Raw genomic sequence first — 19,979 nt, 5'->3', positions numbered from 1 at the left:
AATTTTGGGAGGATTGAATAAGATGTATTTAAAGCACCCAGTGCTGCACTCAGACTATGGTAGGTGCTCAGTGAATGCAAATTTCCTCCTTGTTGACTACATAACAGTTAGGACAGACAAGTAGAAAGATAGTAATGGTGACATTAACCACTCTTTCATAAGATGTTCCCACTGGGGAAAGAGCAGGACCATTGATGTACGTTGGGGAGGGGCAAGTCCTGGGTGAGAGTGACACCTGCATTTTAGTTCATATTGTCCCAGCCTCCTCATCTGTAAAAAGGATGGTGGGGGTGGTCTAGAGGCCAGAGGTATACTAACTTAAAAACATTCCCAGGCTTTATCTCTGGAGATTCTAATCAGCAGGTCTGATCTGGGGCTCCGGATGATTCTGGCAAAATCACTCTAGGTGATTAAGACCCAGGAACGCTGCAATTAGTGTCTCCAAGGCCCTTTCCTAGTCCTGAGTCATCATCTCATGCCAGACAAGGACCAAGCGGACCAGAACCACTCCTCATTTGCCACCAGAGGGCGAGCTTGAGGCATGATGGACAGAGAGAGATGCTGTCTGTCTCAGCTCTGAGGAAAAGTCCCCAGGGGAAAAAATCTGTAGTCACACAGAGCGTGCTGTGTGAGGCAGATAAGGCAGGGGTCATTTGGGAAAACTGTGAACCAACTGGGGATAAGAGGAGAAAGCCAACGTCTACTAGATTCTGTGAAGTGCACGCTTTCCTCTGTGCCCTGATGTGGGACAAGATTTGGACGATGAAACTTGTTCTTTTTCATGCAGTAAGGACGTCCTCAGGACACTTCACGGCCACAACTTCCAGTTCCAGCAAAATCAGCATCTGGCTCAGAGGGCCAGTCACTCTGATCCGTTGGCCCCCCACTCTGTCCCCTCCAGTAAAGGATGCACCCACTGTAAAAGGCAGTGGGCAGGCTTGGATCTGTTGGTTCTTGGCTGTCCCTCTGCAGACACTGCCCCTTTGGAGTTACAGGCACAAAACAAACAACCACCATGGCCTGATTCCAGCTGCAGAGAAGCAGGCATCACTTCCCGCTCTGTGTCCTAGTCGATGCCCTTAGTTTTTGGCAAAGCAGAGTTCCAGCCCTTTCTCTTTACCACCGCATTAATTTTAACCTCTGCAGCAGGCTGCATTTGAGGCCACAGCCCTTGGCATCTGTACTGCAGCAAAGTGGGGACTTGAAATCTTCTCTTCTTTGCCCGCAATTTAAATTTGGACTTTCCCTGCTCAGTGACATCCTCAAGGTTCCACTTCTACAGAGGCCCAGGAGGCCACAGAAGCAGAAATGGTTACTCCCTCTCCCCAAAGGGGGAAGAAGAAACTGAGAGCAGTAGCAGGGCTGGTCCGGGACGGGACACTGCTGCTCCGGGTGCTAAGGAACTGAAAGCAGCCCAGTCACCCCAGAGCACCTGAATGGCAGTACCTCATCTCCCACCCCCAGTTTCTGGCAGGTTGTAGGATGGGAACATCTCAAAAATCCTGACTGGATGTCATCTTTTCATGCACCCCATCCTTCTTGAACCCCTACCCTGTTGGGCCCTATGTTAGGGTAAGAGATAAGTGAGACTTTTGAGAGTTCCTAGACTCCCTGAGCTCAGACTTCACATGAAAGGAAAACTGTGCTCACCTGGTTATAGGGGAGGGTAGTAGAGTGTTGATGGAGTAATACAATACATGGCACAATATAGGTATATGCAAAGAATAATGGGAGGGTGGAGAAAAGAACAATTGAAGAGAATATTGATGCTGAGAAAAAATGACTAGAGATGCCTTGTCTGATGCTGGAGTTGTTTGAGGGTTCAATGCTCTCTCCCTATGTTTTCTCAGGCTTGGTGGCACACAGTCGTTTTGTTTGGGGGAGGCGTAGCTTAAGATTCAGGCAGCTACACGCACAAGGAATAATAAGCTGCACTGTGACAAGGTCCTGATGCAGTTTCAGAGTGGAGAGGGTTGCCTGGAAGGAGGCCGCGACAAGGCAGCAGGGCTAAGAGAAAGGCCTGAGCTGAGGATATAGGTGACATCCAAACACACTTCGGTGGGGACATGTGGGAAGCTTTTTTTCTTGTAATAGCAATGACAGTTTATGTACCAAATGTTGAGGGTCCTGCCACGGATCCGGCAGTGCGCTGGTCACTGGAAAAAGAGGAATACAAGGCTCAGCTTCTGGAAGTCATGCTCTAATAGAAGAAACGGACAAGTAATTACGATGCAACAGGATGTGTGTTACAGCAGAGGTGAATACAGGAGTCCGTGCTCAGCGCTTTAGGGGGTGGATGGGGGCAAATGCACCCAGTGAAGAGGTGGCATTTAAACTCACTCTTATTTATTTGTTTATTTATTTATTTAGGCCTTGCTGCATGGGATCTGAGCTCCCCCATCAGGGATTGAATCTGCGCCTCCTGCAGTGGAAGCGCAGAGTCTTAACCACTGGACCACCAGGGAATTCCCTAAGCTCACTCTCAGAGGAAGTGTTGAGGGAACAGGTAAAGGGAGAAGCATTGGCAGGCCCTCTGGGCAGTGTGTGTCTGCAAGCACCCCTTGAGCATGGAGATGGGGGCGTGGGTGCCGAGGGATGGGTGATGAGGCTGCAGAGAGGCTGTGGTCGGTCTGGTACAGCACCGCAGTAGAACTCACTCCTGCTGCTCATGGATCATGACGCAGGTTCTCCCTTCCTCCAGATTCCCAGGATGGCCGGGATAGAACCATTTCCTTAACCCACCGTTCATCCCTTCTTGCTCTTTCTGGATGCTGGGGGAGGAGGATGGGAAGTGAGAAGGCAGAGACTCTGGGAAGGGGTCATGAATGTGGAATAGGCCAGCTTACAATGCTTTAATTTTTAAAAAATTCAGAAAAATCATGCCTGAGAATTGGTTCACATATTTGGTTCAGAGACAAGGATTTGTAATTTTACAGGCAATTGTCATTGAGTGTTTGTCTAAAGACAGTATAAAAATACTGTATATTAACAAGTCAATCAATACAGAATGGGTGGAAGATTCTCCCCCACATCCTTTACTTTTCTGCATTGTATTGAGTGGTAAGTATGATAAGAAGTGCAGATTGCTGACAGTTCTTTTCTTTGGTCAATTAAAAATATTTGGCATCTTCTATGTGCCAAATACTCTTAGGCTCGACTCAGAACAGGCAAATCAATTTACACCTTACATCTTTGGATATTTAAGAGTGGTAATGTCAGTTATCCTGGACTAGAAACCCTATATCAATGGGTATAGAAATAAGACTGATACAGATAAGATTGACATAAAAGCTCTTGGGAGCAAAATATTCAATGGCAAACTGATAAATAACAAGGTATAGTTAAAGCTGTTAGGATCAAGCAATTTAGGAGCAGGAAAATAGAACAAGAATATAAACAAATAATGTAATTAGAGGTTATTTTGTTTTAAATTAATTTGACTCTCATTATTTACTTGTTTGCCAAGTAGTAGTTTCCTTATGATTTAAGAGGATACTCATCCCCCTGCTGGCCCTCCCCCACTCCTAGTGTGAACCTACAGTGGGCTTCCTCCGGTACGAGGGTGCATTCTGTGCTTTCTCAGACTTGTGACTTTGACCTTTTTTAGGCTGACATCAATACTTGCTGACTTCAGCTCACTTGGCTCTTAGCACATCACATAGTTGGAGCCGGAAGTGCTCCCTTTTTAAAATGCACAGCTAATTGGAACTGGAATGAATTAACCAGCCAGAAAGCTTGCTGCATACCCCACAGCCCTTTTCTGGGACTTTAGCATTTACAGGAATAGGAATGCAAGGGTGCATTTTACACCTTCTGGACAAATAACCACCCAAAGTGGCCAGATACAGAAAGACTTTGAAACTTGGCCCATAGTAACCTCAGGATTATTTTGCATTTATCTGGCTAATCTTTGTTTAGCAGGTGTGTGCCAATTAAACATTCTTTTCCCCCCACGGTTGCCTGAAGGCCTAGACTATGTAGTGATTCTATCTATTGTTTGATCTCAAGCGTAGAAGCCCAGGGCCGGCCCAGATGTTTTAGTCATTGTACCCGGCTGGGCAGCCTTCCAAAGAGATGACCTTTGGTAGACCGCTCAGAATCAACTGGTCCAGCTTTTTCCTTCCACAGGGATTCTGAAGTAAGAGCATCAGAGCAGGCCTTGGACAGAGCCAAGGGGTCCCAACCTGTTCAATTGCTAGCCCAGGAAGAGAGGCCTTAAAAGCAGCTGGAAGTGTGACGGGATCTCTGGCTGGAGAGTCAAGTCTCCCCCTGTGTTTTAGACTCTGATTCTGGGAGGTTCTCTCCATGACTCGCCTTCTTTCATCCTCCTGCTTCTCTAGTTCAGCTCCTGGCTTTTGGCCTCATTATGTGAAGTGGGGGCCCATCTACAGCAATGCAAATCCTTCGGGCTCCTAGGGCGCTGTAATTTCCAGCAGCTTCTCCTCAACAAACTGCAGGCAGCAGCGAAATGCACCCCCCACCCCCGCCCCAAACAGGTGTAGATGAACTTGACTGTTAAAGAGGGCCTCAGATTGCGCCTTTTTTGGCCTCAACAGCGGGCTGCTGCTCCTCCCCCTGCCCCCAAGTTCCTTGCGACCCCAAGGCACAAAAAGACGTTCCGGGGCTGGGTTTCCATCCCCAGCAGCGGATTTTAGCTTTCCCGGCTGCCTCCTTTCCCTACTCGGAGCAGTGAGGGCTTCGAACTTTCCTTTCCAGCAGCCCACCCACGGACGCCCGAGGCCCGGCCTCCGCATCCACTTCCTGTCTGCAGCCTCACCTCGGGCTCGCGCCCCACCGCCCCCGGGGAGCCCAGCCGGGCGCCGGCCGCCCGCAGGCGCGCGTCCAGCCGCCCCTCTCCTGGGCCGGGCGTGGCCCGCGCGGCGCCTCCCCGCTCCCCTTCCCTCCGCTCGCTGCCATCTGAATTCCCCGGTCGACTCCTGGGCGGAGGCCGAGCGAGCCTCCGTGAAAGGCGAGGGCGACGGGAGGAGGGCGCGGGGGCCCCTCCCGGGCGGCGCGGCGCCGGCCGGCCGTGCAGTCGCGCGCTCGCCGCCAGCAAAGCCATTGGCTCGGCGCAGTCACCCCACGCGGGGCTGCAGCGGCGGCCTCCGCGGATTGGCGCGCGGGCGGGCATCCACCGGGGCGCGCGCGAGCGGGTGCGTGCCGCCTGGGCCGCACCGAAGCCCACCGTCTCGCGGCTGGGCTCCCCCTGTCCGCAGTAACCACCCCTCCGTTGTCCCTGCGTTGCTGATGCTGCCTCTGGGGCCGCTGCCAGCCGCGGTGGCTGATGCCCGGCTCCAAAAAAAGGGCGCGAAAGGCGCGCGCCCCTCTCGGGCGCACGCACCGACCGCCGCCCTCGGCCGCACACTGCAGCAATTCGCGCTCTCGCGCCGCTCCCCTCCCCGCCTGCGCTCATTTGCATATCCCACGATTGTGGCCAATCAGGACTCGTCTCTCTCGAAGCGGAGGGCTTTGGCCTGAGAGGAAAGGGAGTGGCTGGCGGCGCATGCGCCGCGGTGGCAGACTTGAACCGAGGCTTTTATTGCTGTAGTTTATTTCCACCCCCTTCTCTCCTGTTCTCTCTCTCTCTCTTTCTTTTTTTCCGCCCTAGCTGGGGCAGTGTTGGAGCAGAGGAAGAAAGAGAGACAGAGAATTGCATTTATCTCTTACGTTCCTGAAATTGGCTATCAGCAAGACCAGCTAAGCGGCTGCACATTTTTCAATCCTGCAAAAAATACCAAGTCTCTTTCCTGGCGATTTTTGTTTTAAAGCTGCCCTTTTGAAATTAATATTTTCCCAGGAGAGAGATGTCTTATCAGGGGAAGAAAAATATTCCACGCATCACGGTGAGTTTGGTACTTGGGAAATCCGCGATCGGCCAGCAATCTGTGCCTTTTGTGGCACAGAACATCTAAGGATTTTTTTTTTTTTTTGAAACAGGAGGGGGAGGAAGAGGAACCCAACTTTTTTTTTTTTCTTCTCCTTTTTACCCTGGTTGCTAAAGAAGGCGATCGTGGTGGGAGACGCAATCCTATAGAATTGTAAGCCACATAGTTTCTAAGGCATTAAAATAGGAGCGTGAGTGCATTAAGGTAGTTTTAGGTAGCGCGCCAGATCCGCTGTATCCTTTTATTGTCAGAGCGAGATGCTGCAGTGCTGGCCTGCGGGGTGTAAGCAAATGGATGCCAGATTGAATATGCATGGTTGAAGCTCGGATATTGTTCTCTCGGCTGCGGGGCTGGAATCCAGGAGCTGGATGGGGAGATGGAGAAATGGATTCTCCCTGTGTCTCCCGCCCCCACCATAAAGGGCTTTCTGGAGGCTTCCTCCGTTTCTTCAGAAAAAGGAGCGGGTTTCAGCCCAGAGGCGTAGTGACAGTAGAGGGATGCTGAAAAGGGCTGGGTGTACCGGGATCCTGTGGAAACGGGAAGGAAAAACAGGGACGCGGTGACGAGCAGAGCTGGGGGGCGGGGAGGGTGCAGGCGTGGGCTTTTTGTTGACCGGGACCGGTTTTTGGTGGCCCTCACGGGTTTCTCGACCAAATAGTTTGGGGCTGGGACCCTGGCGGCTCTGGGCTCGCTTTCTTGTGTCTTTATGCCCCTTCTGCAGGCGGGGAGGCGTCCGTGTTGGCGCATACAAAGCGGACTGGGGGGCGGGGGGGTGGGCGTTGGGGACAGCGCCGAGCCGGGCTCGGGGAGGTAATGGCGCTGCGCGACGCGCGGAGCAGATGGCCCGGCCTCGGCCAGACAATGATCGCAGCGGCCGGAGATGTCGGCGCAGCTCTGGGGCCTCGGATGGTTAGTTTGTATATCTCGTGAAGCTCCGAGCCATGACTTTGCGATGCTTGGGCGATGAACACAGGTTCTCGTTCCCGCTGCTCCCCCGCCCCCATCTTCTCCCGGAAAAATCTTGCCAGTCCTAGTTCTCTGCATCCCCAAATGAAATCCCGGGGAGGGAGGAACGCGAGGGAAATTCATTGTTATATAATGATGTGCAATTACAGTGCCATTGCTGGTTGCCGGGCAGAGCCCTGGGCTGCGGCGGTGACCGAAGGAATCTTTGAGAAGTCAAGATGTGTTTAGGGCTGCGTTTGAGGGCGCGCTTTCGCTCTGGTTTCCTCCTTAGCCACGGGCACCCCGGCTTCCACTGGATGCACAAGGGCACACCCATCCGCAGCAGAGAGATGCGGGAGCAGACGCACAGGGGAGGGGGCGTGTGCTCGGGAGGATTTTATAGGACGAGCTGTTCTACAGCGGGGGTGGGTATTGTTTTTCTTGAGGGCCAAGGACCCAGGATCCCAAAGGGCCGAGCACCGGGGGACCCAGCATTTTGTGTTCCTTGCACCGGAGGGAGGAATCTGGGGAGTGGGGGTGGAGAGCAGATTTGCTGCAAGCCTCAAGTAATCTGCTGTCTTCGTGAATGAAAAAGGCAGTTTCGTTTTGACAGTGTGGGGAGAAAAAAATTTAAAAAGCAAACAATCAACAAGACTGATTTTTAAAAGAGCGCCCCCTCTGCCCTTTAACGAAGTCCGGTTGCATTATCGTAGGACCTATAGCATGGTTTCCCTCCCTCCATCAGCACGGCCAGCCTCTTATGTAAGAAGCCACGCGAGTGAGCGGGGCTGTGATGATGCTTTTTTTTTTCTCAACGTGATGTTGGCTCGGGCATTCGCATGATGGCTGGAACAGGTACCGCAGTGACTAAGGGAGCAGGTGGTGAAGGGCAGGACTTCTTGCTTCAAAGGCGATGTTTATCCTGTCAAAGCTGGGTTCTGGGGAAGAGGGGGAGATCATTGTAGACAGAGATAAGTGTGCTGAATCAGGTGACCTTGGGCCAGTGGCTTAACCTCCCTGAGCCTCAATTTCTTTATGTGTCCTGGGAACAAGAGTCTAGCTCCCTTCACCTCACAGATTTGATTTGAGGCTTGAGTGACATGGTTTACAGGACATGATATTTTAAAGGTCTGTACTTTTACCTTACATAAATGATATAAATGCAGGAATTGTTGTTGACTTCCCATTTGACTTTCCAAAGTCTACAGCGGAATGAAGGCTCCCACAATGTACACAATTAAAATAATCTTACTGTTTTTCATTATGTTAGAGAAACAATAAATACTTTCTAAACCCAGGTGTGTGTGTGTTTATGTGTAAAAGTATCTTTTTTCCTAGATCTCTAGTAGCTTATATATTTTTTAAAAGAGTTGCTGTAATTTTCTCTTCTTGGTAGGTGCTAAATATAAATAGCACTTGCTGAGAATATTATTTTTACCTGAATTTTGAGTTAACCATTGTCAAAATGAACGCCATTCTTTGAAGTGCTTTGCATATTAAAAGGACAGTCGTTTAAACCCAGTGGAGAATAATGCAGGTGCATGTCCACTGAACACAGAATTTTAACATAACATTCCATCAACAGCATTTGGGATAGAGATGAATCATAATGTAACATTTCTGTTACATTCTTGGCCCTTATGCGCTGCTTGTCATATATTTTTTGCACCAATTTAAATATCTGTATGTGTATAGTCAATAATGGTGTTAGCTTTTAGAACTTGCCATCTCACCTACTTTAGTCTAAAATTTACCTTTTTCTTAACAACTTAATAGTTAAAATGGTGCATATTTGAAGTGCTTCTCCCCTCTTTGCTACAATTGCTGTGATTTACCTCAAAGATAAATGCAAATATAAAGAACATACTGAATTGAAATCTTGCTATGGCTGCACCAAGTGTGTTTGTGTAGAGTATCCCATGACAACAGACTTTTGGTTAATTTTTCCCGACACCAAGAATAGACTTCCTCTACATGTGGGTGTATTTTTTTTTTAAATGAAGTTTAGCCTAAAGCCATGCAAAGCAATTGTCTTCTTTATCTGAAGTCTTTTTACTGGGCTTTAAAGGGAGATTGTTAGGCTTTTTTTTTTTTCCATTCTCTTTTGCTTGTGGGTCTAATGGAAAGAAATTTTTTTTTTCCTCTAGGATAAGCTTTGAGCTTCGCCAGTATGTTCTGGCTCATCAAGTGATGAATAGGTTACCGCATACGGATTCACCTTTGTCACTGAGTCTTTCCAAAATTGGCTTACTTTGAGCATCACTTTCGAACTGTGAAAATGTGTTCTTAGCTCATTTATCTTACTACCAATGTTTCTCATGGGTCAGTTTCACACTGTGACCTTACTACTTCTTTGTTTCAGAGTGATCGTCTTCTGATCAAAGGAGGTAAAATCGTTAATGATGACCAGTCATTCTATGCAGACATATACATGGAAGATGGGTTGATCAAGTAAGTGTAACTCAGTCTCCCCACAGATCTGGGTACCTTGCAGTGTTCCTAAGCATTAGCTACAATTCACACCTGTGGTATCAAGCTATAGTGACTTAGAGACTAACTTAGTATCTGTTTAAGCCTAGTTTGATTGGTGGTAATTAGTGAATTTGAAAACAGATTTAGGGAATTCAAAGCCACAATTAAATGCACACCCCTTTCCTTACGTGTTATGTAACTGACTATTTTTAACTGAAGTGACACAACATCTTCTTGTTGCCAAGTACTCACGTTGTGATCCATTGACTATATTAAGGGTCTTCCTAGCATGTGGTTGTGTGGGGAAGGTAGAGCAATCAAAGGACACAAACGTGAAGTACAGCCTTTCCTATCGTGATAGCACATCTGCTTTCTTAATCAAGAATCCACGTTGTTGGGGCCGACGGACACCAAATTAATTACTAGCCACAGAGACAAATTACTGCCTCACTTCAAGGGAATTTTAGGTTTTGTTCTTTAAGTGGCAACCAACACAAATAGGACTGCCCTTGTGTTTATTGTGTATTGTATTTCAAAGGAGAAAACAACAGAGCAGTTACTGAGTTGGGGTATTTTTGGACCCTAGGGGGTTAAGTGAGCTGAGACCATCCCAGTATCCTCGTGCCCTTCCGACTGGGACAGCTCACAGGGCTCTGGAGAAATAGCACATCTGTTTAAAGACAAACACTGCAGCAAATGACATCTTTTAAATAAGCAGCATTTATCAAGGGCTAGCAGCAAACCAGTCCAGAGGAGTGGAAAATTGGAGTGGACGTGTCTGTTGCCTGGAAACTCACACCCTGATTTATGATCCTAAAAGAGGTTTTAACGTTTCCACGTTTAATGTTTTCTCCATGTGTGTTTGCTTGTGACAGTCTCAGCTCCAGGCTCTCAAATACCATGACTTTCATGTTCCATTTCCCCCCTCACTGGAAAGCAGCATGATCTGGTCTGTAAGACTCTGGCCTGGAGGTGAACAAGCCCGGGTGCTATTTTTAGTCATCACTAATTTGTTTTAGAACTTTACCAACTCCTCCTTGATTACTTTTTCCTTTTGAAAAAACTGGCATAAAGATGTAGCCGAGATAGTTTTGAAAAATTGGAAATGAATCCATGTCACCCAACGTAATGAATATTAATTTTTCTGCCTTTATTATCCGAGTTGCTGATCACATGCTTCCAGATTTTAAGATCGTTTCAATCTAAGTGTTTACTTATCATTATTATTTTGCTTTATTTTGTTCCATTCCTTGTCCTTTTACTCCTCATTTTTCTTTGTGGAAATGATATGGTGAAAATAAATGTCTGTAAAGTGCAGTCAGGTCTGGAGAAAGCTGTTAAAGGATAATTAACTCAACTGAGTGTGTTATAAAGAAAGTATGGTGTTTTATGTAAATATCTTAGGGTTTTGTTATCATTTGATCATATGGGTTTTCTGGTAACTAAGCCTCTTTGACTGGCCTCTGATGCCTTGTTTAGATTTCGTTTTCCAGTGTGCTCTGCCTTGCCTCTTGGGGGAGGGGAGTGGCGGGTGCACAGCTTATGAATAAAACAATAATCGAAAGAGTCTTTGGAACACAGGGAAGGGTTGTTGATGGCTTGCTGAAAATGCCTGTCTGATACCATTTGATTTAGGACATTTCATTTACAATCATTATCTGTTTATTTAGGCAAATAGGAGAAAACCTGATTGTGCCAGGAGGCGTGAAGACCATCGAAGCCCATTCCAGAATGGTGATCCCTGGAGGGATCGACGTCCACACCCGCTTCCAGATGCCCGATCAGGGGATGACCTCTGCTGATGACTTCTTTCAAGGCACCAAGGCGGCCCTGGCTGGGGGAACCACCATGATCAGTAAGACAGCTTGACAAAGAATAATCTTAGTGCTTGGGAACCATTATTGTTTGAAAATGAGTCTATGTTGTTTGAGCCGTTCCTTCTAAAGGTTGCTGAACTGAGCAGGGGATGGATCTGCCACGTAAGGGGGTGGGGGGTGGGACAGCCTTAGTCTCATTTTCTGTCCAACGCTGAGGTTCTCCAGTTGAACTTGAGAATAAGCTTCTAGAGGATTTCGGTAGCATAAAAAAGTGGCTTCTTGCTTTCTCTGCTTGGGAACTTTTGTCTTCCTTAACCTGAAAATGTGATTTGATTGTGGTCACTTTGAAAACACAGCATTTGGGGAGTAATCTTCAAAACGATCAGTTTTGAGCCTTTGCTCCTAAGTAATGGATTTTGACTTTTAAAGAATCCCTAAGTGTGTATCTTCTTGGAATGAGGCTGGGGTACAGCAAGTGAACTGTTGAACCAGGAACATCAATTCCACTGATAAGAAAATCAAATGGAGGGATTACTTCCTGGTCTGGGTTTGACATAAATGGAATTGGGCAGTCCTGCTTGGAGAAGTGCCCGCAGATATCAGTTGTCGTTTAGATATGAAAATTGCTGCTGTGAACAGCTGGGTGCCTTGCAAATACTGCTCTGTAGCATTTATGCTTTTCATTCAACCATATCTAAAGTATATTTCCTAACAAATGTGAAGAGTTTGCTTGTGAATGGTCAGTTTCCAGCATGGCTGTTGATCCTCCCTTTGGCAAATATCATTTTAATCTTGAGGAGGTAGGCAAGTTGCACAGTGGCCCACCAGACACATTGTTTTTTAAATTTTTGTTTTTCTGTTGAAGTGTAGTTGATTTACAATGTTGTATTAGTTTCAGGTATACAGCAAAGTGATTCAGTTACATATCTATATCTATGTATCTATTCTGTTTTCAGATTCTTTTCCATTATAGTTATTACAAGATATATAGTTCCCTGTGCTATATAGTAGGTCCTTGTTTTTTATCTGTTTTACATATAAGAATACCTATCTGTTAATCCCAAACTCCTAATTTATTGCTTTTCGCCTTTTCCCTTTGGTAACCATAAGTTTGTTTTCTATGTCTGTGAGTCTGTTTCTGTTTTGCAAATCAGTTTCCTTGTATCATTTTTTTGGATTCCACATGTAAGTGATATCACATTGATGTTTATCTTTCTCTGTCTAACTTCCTTCATTTAGCATGATAATCTGTAGGTCCATCCATGTTGCTACAATTGGCATTACTTCATTTTTTTTTAAAGATTTTATCCTAGAGTGAGAGTCTATCTTAAAAGCTTATAGTTCAGTTCAGAAGAGGGTCCAAGTGGAAAGAACTTCGCTCTTTCTGTTTTAGAAAAACCTATCTTACTGGTTACTTTTTGGCACGATGCTCTTTCTACTTGTAACTTCAGGGTCTGTTTCTGGGCTTCTTGTCAGAAGAAGACATTGCTATCCCCTTCTAGTCTGAGCTTTTTGACTTTTTAAATCACACAGTCACCTTCTCATGTCCTTTCTGGTCTTCGGGTGTCATCACTGACCGGAAAGAGCCTCCAAGTTGAAGCCTTACTGCCTCTTTCTTGCCTCACATGTTACCTTCTAACCTAGAGGGTGCTGTTCTTGGTGATGGGGGGGAGGGCTTGGCATCCGCACACACCTTGGGGCTCTGGCCTCGTGTCAACGCCTGCTCTTTTGTCAGTGGTGTCTGCCAGGACCCACTGGCACCAGTGGGCATTTCCGTCCTTCCTCCAGGGCCGGCCCCAGCTTCCACACTGGGGCTTGAAGCACAGACTGCTCGGGTGTCAGCCTGGAAGACCAAGTCAAGGTTATAATCTGCCTCAGTTTGGAGTCCCTATGGGGGCCTTGTAGGCCTGTGCCTTGGTCACAGAGTGTTAATAAGTCACAAATAATATTTCCTAAGGGAGTGATCAGTGACGTTTACTACTGAGCTGAGGGGCAGCGCTCCGAGGTGGAAATTCCCCCCCGGGGCGGGGGGGGGGTCTGGAGATCTGGTCTCCCTTCAGCACTCACTTGCTATGTGACCATGGGCGAGTCACCTCGCTTCTGTGGGCTGCTCGTCTGCACAGTGAAGGATTTGCACTAGATGACCCTGGATGTCCTTTCCAGCGCCCACATTTGGTGATTCACTGAGCTCAGAGTTTGCATCTAATCGAATGCACTTTGAGCCACAGATCCATCGGAGCTCTGCTTTCTCGCCGACTTACTTGAAAGACCCCACCCTGTGTTCTTGACTGTGCCTCTTCCCTCCTCACACCTGACCAGTCCTTTGGCCCCTGTCCTGCTTCTTGTCTGTTTTTGTGTTCCTGCCCCACGACCTTCACACGTGGGCGCATCCCTTCCTGCTGACACCCTGACCTTCCCTTTGGCCTTCTTTCTCAGTGGCTCTGAGCATCTTTCCCTTCCTGCCAGGTGGGTTCCTTCTGTGCATGGATTAGGGATGTCTCCACAAGTTCTGCCCAAATTCCAGGGGCCCAGCATCAGCAGCAGATGACCTTATGGCAGATTAGAACGAAGGAGGAGGGAGCAGTCAGGCTGCCTGTCCTGCTCAGTTGGACAGAATGCAAGCATATTTTAATGCACAGGTGGTGATTGCAGTCAAAGAGAAATTTAATGAGCAGATCTCAAAGGATGAAAGTAATCAGAGGTGGTAGGGGTGTGGTCAGAATTGTCACACCCCCAAACTCTACTGCCCATATATCTTGAGAAAAACATTAACTCCTGCAGATGTCCATCCGTGGTTACTGACCTCTACAGAATTCCACTGCCTGCCCTTCCTTCAGGAGGTACGTGGTAATTATACAGATGAGGCAATCAGGACTATTTTCTGCTTGCTGGTCATGCATTCTGCATTGCTTTAAGTGAGTCAGTGGCTGGAGCACGCTTTACAAGTGGGAGCCTTGCAGAGAGGACTAGATAGCGTAGTGGGACGTCGTTGGTACCTATGACCTGCTCTTTCAATGAGATCGTAGCTTCTTTAATACGTATTGAGGCCAGAACTAAGTACTTTGGGTACTTTGAAGAGATTCAAGTGAAAACTTACAGAAACAAGCTGTTGAAGGAAATTGGTACCACACCGCCTGCAGCCCCTCCCTCCCATCTTTCTGAGTTGCTCCAAGCCATGTCACCCAATGCATCTTCACCGTGCGCTTGCTGTGTGTTTCGCAGACCACAGGATCTGTCTGAAAATTGCACAGCCTGTGGTGGAGAATGCAGCTGAATATTCCCAGTTTGGAAATGGAGGTGACACGTCAGCAGCAGAAAATAATATTATTACCGTCAAACAGAGCCTCTCATTGAGAAATGTACAATGAGATCTTTGTAAGGGGCCCGCCGTGTAGGGCAGAGGGAACGTCCTGTGCCCTTTGCATCCAGTGATGGGTGGGCAGAGGTTCCAGACACACGCCCTAGAGGTGGCATCCAGACTGGCTGAGGGGTCACGGAGGTGGCAGGGGTGCTGCTTGGGGCAAGTGCTGCTGGGGTCCCGGGGGCTTTATGATCATCAGAGCTGTTAAGACCCCAGAGTCTCCAAGGAAGCAGGCGGGAACAGCTACTTCCATTTTCTAGAGGGGGAGACTGAGGCCGGAGGGCAGGGCACTCACTCTGTGCATCAGTGCAGGTGGCAGGTACGGAACACACACCTGCAACTGTGGCTCCACCACCTGGAAGCTGTGTGACCTTTGCGTTAAGCCTCTGTTTCCTCACCTGCAAAAGCAAATTTGTTACAAAGATCGACCACGGAGGCATCAGAACAGTACCCGGCCCGCAGTTATCACTCAGCCGTGGTGACTTATTGTTCCATCTCACATCAGGTACCAGCAACCTCCCATCTCCATAGAGACCCCCTCTGGATCTCTACTCTCTCAACAGAGCCAGAGAAAAGAGGCTTCAGCTGCAGGAGGGTCTGACCCGAACATTTACTGGGAGCAGGGATTCTCCAGGTGTGGTCAGCAGACTGGGTGCCCTGGTGTTACTTGGGGTGCCTCTTGAAACATTAAGCTTCCTGGGCCTCACCCAACCCCTTGAAGTGAAGAGTCTGCTGATGTGACTTGTGAATCCATACTTGAATCTGGTGATTGTCAAGTGCGCCTGGAGAGCTGTTGGAAAGTCTGGATCTTGGGGGTCCGTGCCAGACCTACGGACTAGGTCACCAAGGACAGGAAACCACTGCTCAGAGAAGAGAGCCTGAATGTCGTTTCTGCTAACCTGAACTCAGGGCTTTCCCTAGAGGCTTGACGCCCGGGGCACAACACACCCAAGGGGACTTCCCCTCACTGGTGCCGCTGTACAGCAGAGACCAGGCTGGGACTTGAGCACAGGCAAGGCGAGGACAGCCAGCTGCCTCAGGGCTGGAAGGGGCCATCTCTCCTGAACACTGGACTTGTCACTTACCTTCTGGGTGTGGCTCCCAGAGATGCCATGATTCCTGCATCCAGCCATCCCCTGTCAGACTCACTCTCTTCTCTCCATCTCTTGCTCCTACCCCAGCGCCCAACCCCGGAGGGGGTTGCCCTTGGGGTCATGCTGGTTCAAACCCAGGGTCACCCTGTGCTGAATCAAGTTAATTCTGTCTCTGTATTATCTCTGGCGTGTTACCTCTTCCTTTACCTATGCAGACTTTTGTCATTTTTACTGGATTTTGGCCCCAGCTTCTGAGGGTCTCACTGCCCTGATCTCCTATCTCTGCAGCCCGTACATCTTGCAGCCTGGGCTCTTCTGGACTGATCATGCTACCTCCATCCTCTGAAGCCCTCAGCAGCCTCCTATGGCTCAGAGAATGCAGTCCAAGTGGCAGAGCCCAATCCTGCTGCCCCGGCCAGAGATGCCCTTCCCTTCTTTCCTCTGCCTCTGGGAATCTTCATTATCCTTCAAGGGCCAGCTTAGGAGTTACCGCCGTCCCGAAGCCCCCATGCAGCCCCCTCAGCCATAATCTGTCACTTTTTCTGTGCTCCTCAGCCAACAGTGGGTTTTCATGCCGTGGCTCTCGGGACATTCATCCTGTGTTACAGTTTGATCAAGGCACCTCTGCCTCTCTCGTGTTAATGTCCCCCGCCCAGCAGTCTTTCACTCCTGAGACATTCACTCCATTGATGCCTGCGGTTGAATGAATGAATGAGTGATTGGATGAATTTATATGCTCCTGGGACTTGGTTTCCTGCGTCATCTGAGTGTGATGTCAGAGGACCGAGAATCCTGGGGTGGGAGGAGGGTTTACACGTCTGGTGTTAATTGCGTTCATTTCCACCGAAACAGCTGTCTCTTCACAGTGCCCTGTTTCTGCTGCTCCAGCCCCCTGGGCACTGCGGTCCAGTCAGCTGTTGCAACCGTTGGGGGATGGAGGCAGGAGGGGAAACCCCGGAGCCCAAGCATTGGCCTGAGGTCGGGAACGGGGACGGCTTCCTCCATCTTTTTGGCAGGGGGTGGGGTTGCCTGTCCTCCCGTGAGGGGGCTCTCTCTCTGAGTGAACAGGCTGGTCCCCTAGCACCATGGCGGACTCAGCAGTCATCTCTGAAACCCCACGGGCTGGTCCAGCTCCTCCTAGAGAGCCATGCCTGTGGAGGCAGGAGACCTAGACCAAGGCGAGGTGACTTCCTACAGCCACACTGGCCGGGCCTTCCTGGGAAGATGTGTCCTTGGAGTGTCTCTGGGGCACATCCACTGCTTGTCATTTCTTCATCCATGTGGCATTTGCGTTTGTTCCCCCGCCTCTGACGGGTCCATGTGTGAACACGCGCACTGTAATATGAATGTGTCTGTAATCAATACTTTCATTATTCCCTTTGCATCATTCGTTTGACATGGGTTAGAAAGTGTTTACAGGAAAACTCGACCCCATCAGACGAAACGCTCCAAGTCCAGGACCCAAGCTGTCGCCACAAAATCTGCCTGTGGGCTGGCGATTAGAAAGCCACGTTATCCGATGGGCTGTGGGTGTGGGCTCTTTCTGTCCGCTCCTCCTCGCATCTCCCGGGCCCCACATGTATGAGGTCACACGCCTATGGACACGAATGCCTTCTGCAAGCAGATGCCATGGGACGGGGCCTGCTCAGGTGTTGCCGCGCACATCTTGGCCATGAATGGCTGGACTGGAAGAATCCAGGCACTCCCTGGGATATTTTGGGCCAATCACCTAATACCTGGTACGGAGCAGAACGGAGGAAGAGAGTGAAAAAAATGAAGCGTCCTGGGAGGCAGCACCGCTCTTCCTGAAGGGCCACCACACACTTTACTAGGTTCTTTGCTCAGAAAGGAGGCCGTTGGGTTGGGCTCGACCAGCCAGCCTCATAGCCCAGCTGGGTGTAGTGTCTGCCCTGCCCTTCTGGAAGCAGGGACATTTCTGTTTGGGTCCTTGGCCCTATTTCATGGACATTGTGGCAGTTATCCTAGTCAACTCAGGTGTCTTGTCTGGCTCCTGGCCCTGAGAGCTGGCAGTTACAGCTTTGGAAATCACCCCAGCCCACAGAGGGGTGGGCTTCCCCTCTTAAGACAGCATCTGGGGACTTCCCTGGTGGTCCAGCAGTTAAAACTCTGCACTTCCACCGCAGGGGACGAGGGTTCGGGTTCGATCCCTGATCAGGGAGCTAAGATCCCATGTGCTGCACAGCGTGGCCAAAAAGTAAAAAAAAAAAAAAAAAAAAAAAAAAAGAAGGCATCTGCATCCTCCGTGATCTCATTCTGACTTGGCCTGTGGGTGTTGTGCACAGAGCGTGGAGAGTCTCAGTAGCGGATGTTTCCAGAGCCTGTTCTCTGACTTTCCGTGGAGCTAGATATTCTGACTGCTGGGAATGTCCTGTCGATCCTGTTTCCCCGAGTGACAGGTGGGGGATGTGGATGTGGTGGGCTCCAGCAAGGTCTTTCTGGACTTTGATGGGAGGGATGGGCTTTCAGCTGTCAGCATGGCACGGGCTGAGTGAACTGGGCAGAGACTTACGGAGCGCATGGAGCTTGTCCTATCCATTGTTGTATGACCCCCAGCAAACATGGAAGCTGCCCACGCTGGCCGCCTGATAAACGGCTGAATGAGCCTGGACCAACACCTTGACCCCATTGCTCCTTCTCCGCTTGGAATCTTTAGCGTCCTGGGGTCACCCTCTTCTTGCGTGAAATCTTACATGGGACCCCCCCACCTGGCAGGTAAGACTGTTGAAAGCAGGGCAACTCTGGTTGGAATGGTGGGCCATGGGAGAGCCCAGATCCTTGCCCCCTTTCTCCCCATCTTCCCCCTCTTGACAGCCCCTCTGCCTCTGGGGAATCCTAGGGCTTGGGGAAGCACAGTTAGAAACCCCCCATTTCATCACTGCCTTCCCTCCAGAGCCTGGCAACGTGACTGATCCCTGCACAGCTTCTGTGCCGATTTGGAGGGGAAAGGTAAGAAGTGTTTAGTAAGAAGGGATGTACCCACTTACTCATTTAGGAAAACTTCTAACCACACCATATGTTTTCAGTGGTTTTGCTGAAGTTACCTCCTTCTGTTCAAGAAAGGAACTAGGACGGAACACCTCATTTCATTTCCCTGCCCAGATTGGCATCAGTTTGCTGTGCTTTTTGTAAGAGTGCTTTTTCCTAATAGGTGAACGTTCTGTCCTTTAAACAATTAATGGTATGCAGTGTTTTAAAGAGATAAATGACTGTCTTAGGAAGGGGTTGGCCAAGGGGTCTGCATTTTCCTACCTTCTGTCCGTAGCTCTATCCCCAGTCACTCCATTGGGGGCCCCTTCCCCAGCTTTCCTCTTTTTCCCTCTTTGAAAAGACCTCCCCGTGTCTTCTTGGGGAAATGATTATTTATTTCCCTGGGCTTTGAGGGCTCTGCCTCCGACAGGCTGCTGTTGTTGGGTGAAGCCATTCACCCAAATTCCTTGCTTTTAGTCTGTCTTAACTGCCATGGTAATGACCCAGGGGAATGACAGTGAGTAGAAATTAGAGTTCTTTCTGGTTAACCCATATAGGAGCCGGCTCTCTTTGAATGTGACTAAATGTTCCCCTAATGATAGGGAGGATGCGGCGGGGGTGGGGTCTCTGTGGCAGAGGCTGACTATTCTGTGAAGGGAATTTTGCGATGAGCCAGTTACAGACCTCGACTGCACGCTGGAATCCTCTGGGGAGTTTTCAGTAAGCACAGAGACCAGAACTTCTGACTTGACTGGGAATTGGTAGATTATTTTTTTATTTATCTTTAAATTTTGATCTAATTTAATTTAATTTTGCCATGCCACATGCATGCTGGATCTTAGTTCCTCAACCAGGGTTTGAACCCCTGTAGTGGAAGCGCAGAGTCTTAATGACTGGACTGCCAGGGAAGTCCCCTGGGCATTGGTGGTTTTTTTTTTATTTTTTTTATTTTTTTGGGGGTACACCAGGTTCAATCAACTGTTGGCATTGGTGGTTTTAAAGCTTCCAGGGGGTGGCTGGGGTTAAGAGCCATGGATCTAGGTGCCTGTTCCAGCAGTTGGATTTCTGTTGAAAATGAATGAACATCTGCCAAGGTTTCCTAAAAGCTAGCGGTGCCTTCTGCCCCTAGTTTCTTGCTGTATCCTATCCTCTTTGCAAAGGGAGGAGGATTACACTCTTTTGACCTAGGATGGGTGGGTTCTGTAGCCAGGTGCTCTCCAGAAACTTTAAGAAACAGGGTAAGGCTGAGCTTAGGTCCCTGAAAAGGGCCTTCTCCTTTGGTTGCTGTCCTTGGTGTCCTGGAAGATTTTACTTAGCTGATGTTTAATAGGGCCCTGATTAGGACTTGGAGTAAGGACGGTAAGAGGTGATGAATAGGACAGGGCTGGGTAGTGGGATGAGAGGCGGCTGCTGAAGG

At 48.9% G+C, this 19,979-nt stretch overlaps 1 protein-coding gene across 2 annotated transcripts in view; it reads left to right on the top strand.

Annotated features, from left to right (window-relative positions):
• Nucleotides 1-19,979, top strand: part of DPYSL2 (dihydropyrimidinase like 2) — a 114,192-nt gene that overhangs the window by 35,186 nt on the left and 59,027 nt on the right. Inside the window, exons 1-3 of one of the 2 annotated variants that reach the window (XM_057721929.1) lie at nucleotides 5,538-5,843; nucleotides 9,193-9,281; nucleotides 10,973-11,157. In XM_057721929.1, the coding sequence (XP_057577912.1) occupies nucleotides 5,805-5,843; nucleotides 9,193-9,281; nucleotides 10,973-11,157 (313 nt within the window). In that variant the 5' untranslated portion in view covers nucleotides 5,538-5,804. Of the gene's footprint in view, nucleotides 1-5,537; nucleotides 5,844-9,192; nucleotides 9,282-10,972; nucleotides 11,158-19,979 lie in introns of those variants that run through there. The other variant, XM_057721928.1, reaches the window with a different exon arrangement.

This window comes from Hippopotamus amphibius, chromosome 2 (genome assembly GCF_030028045.1).
Source record: "Hippopotamus amphibius kiboko isolate mHipAmp2 chromosome 2, mHipAmp2.hap2, whole genome shotgun sequence".
Taxonomy (NCBI): Eukaryota; Metazoa; Chordata; class Mammalia; order Artiodactyla; family Hippopotamidae; genus Hippopotamus; species Hippopotamus amphibius.
The sequence above is the reverse complement of the archived record's forward strand: the minus strand, read 5'-3'. Positions and strand labels throughout refer to the sequence as shown.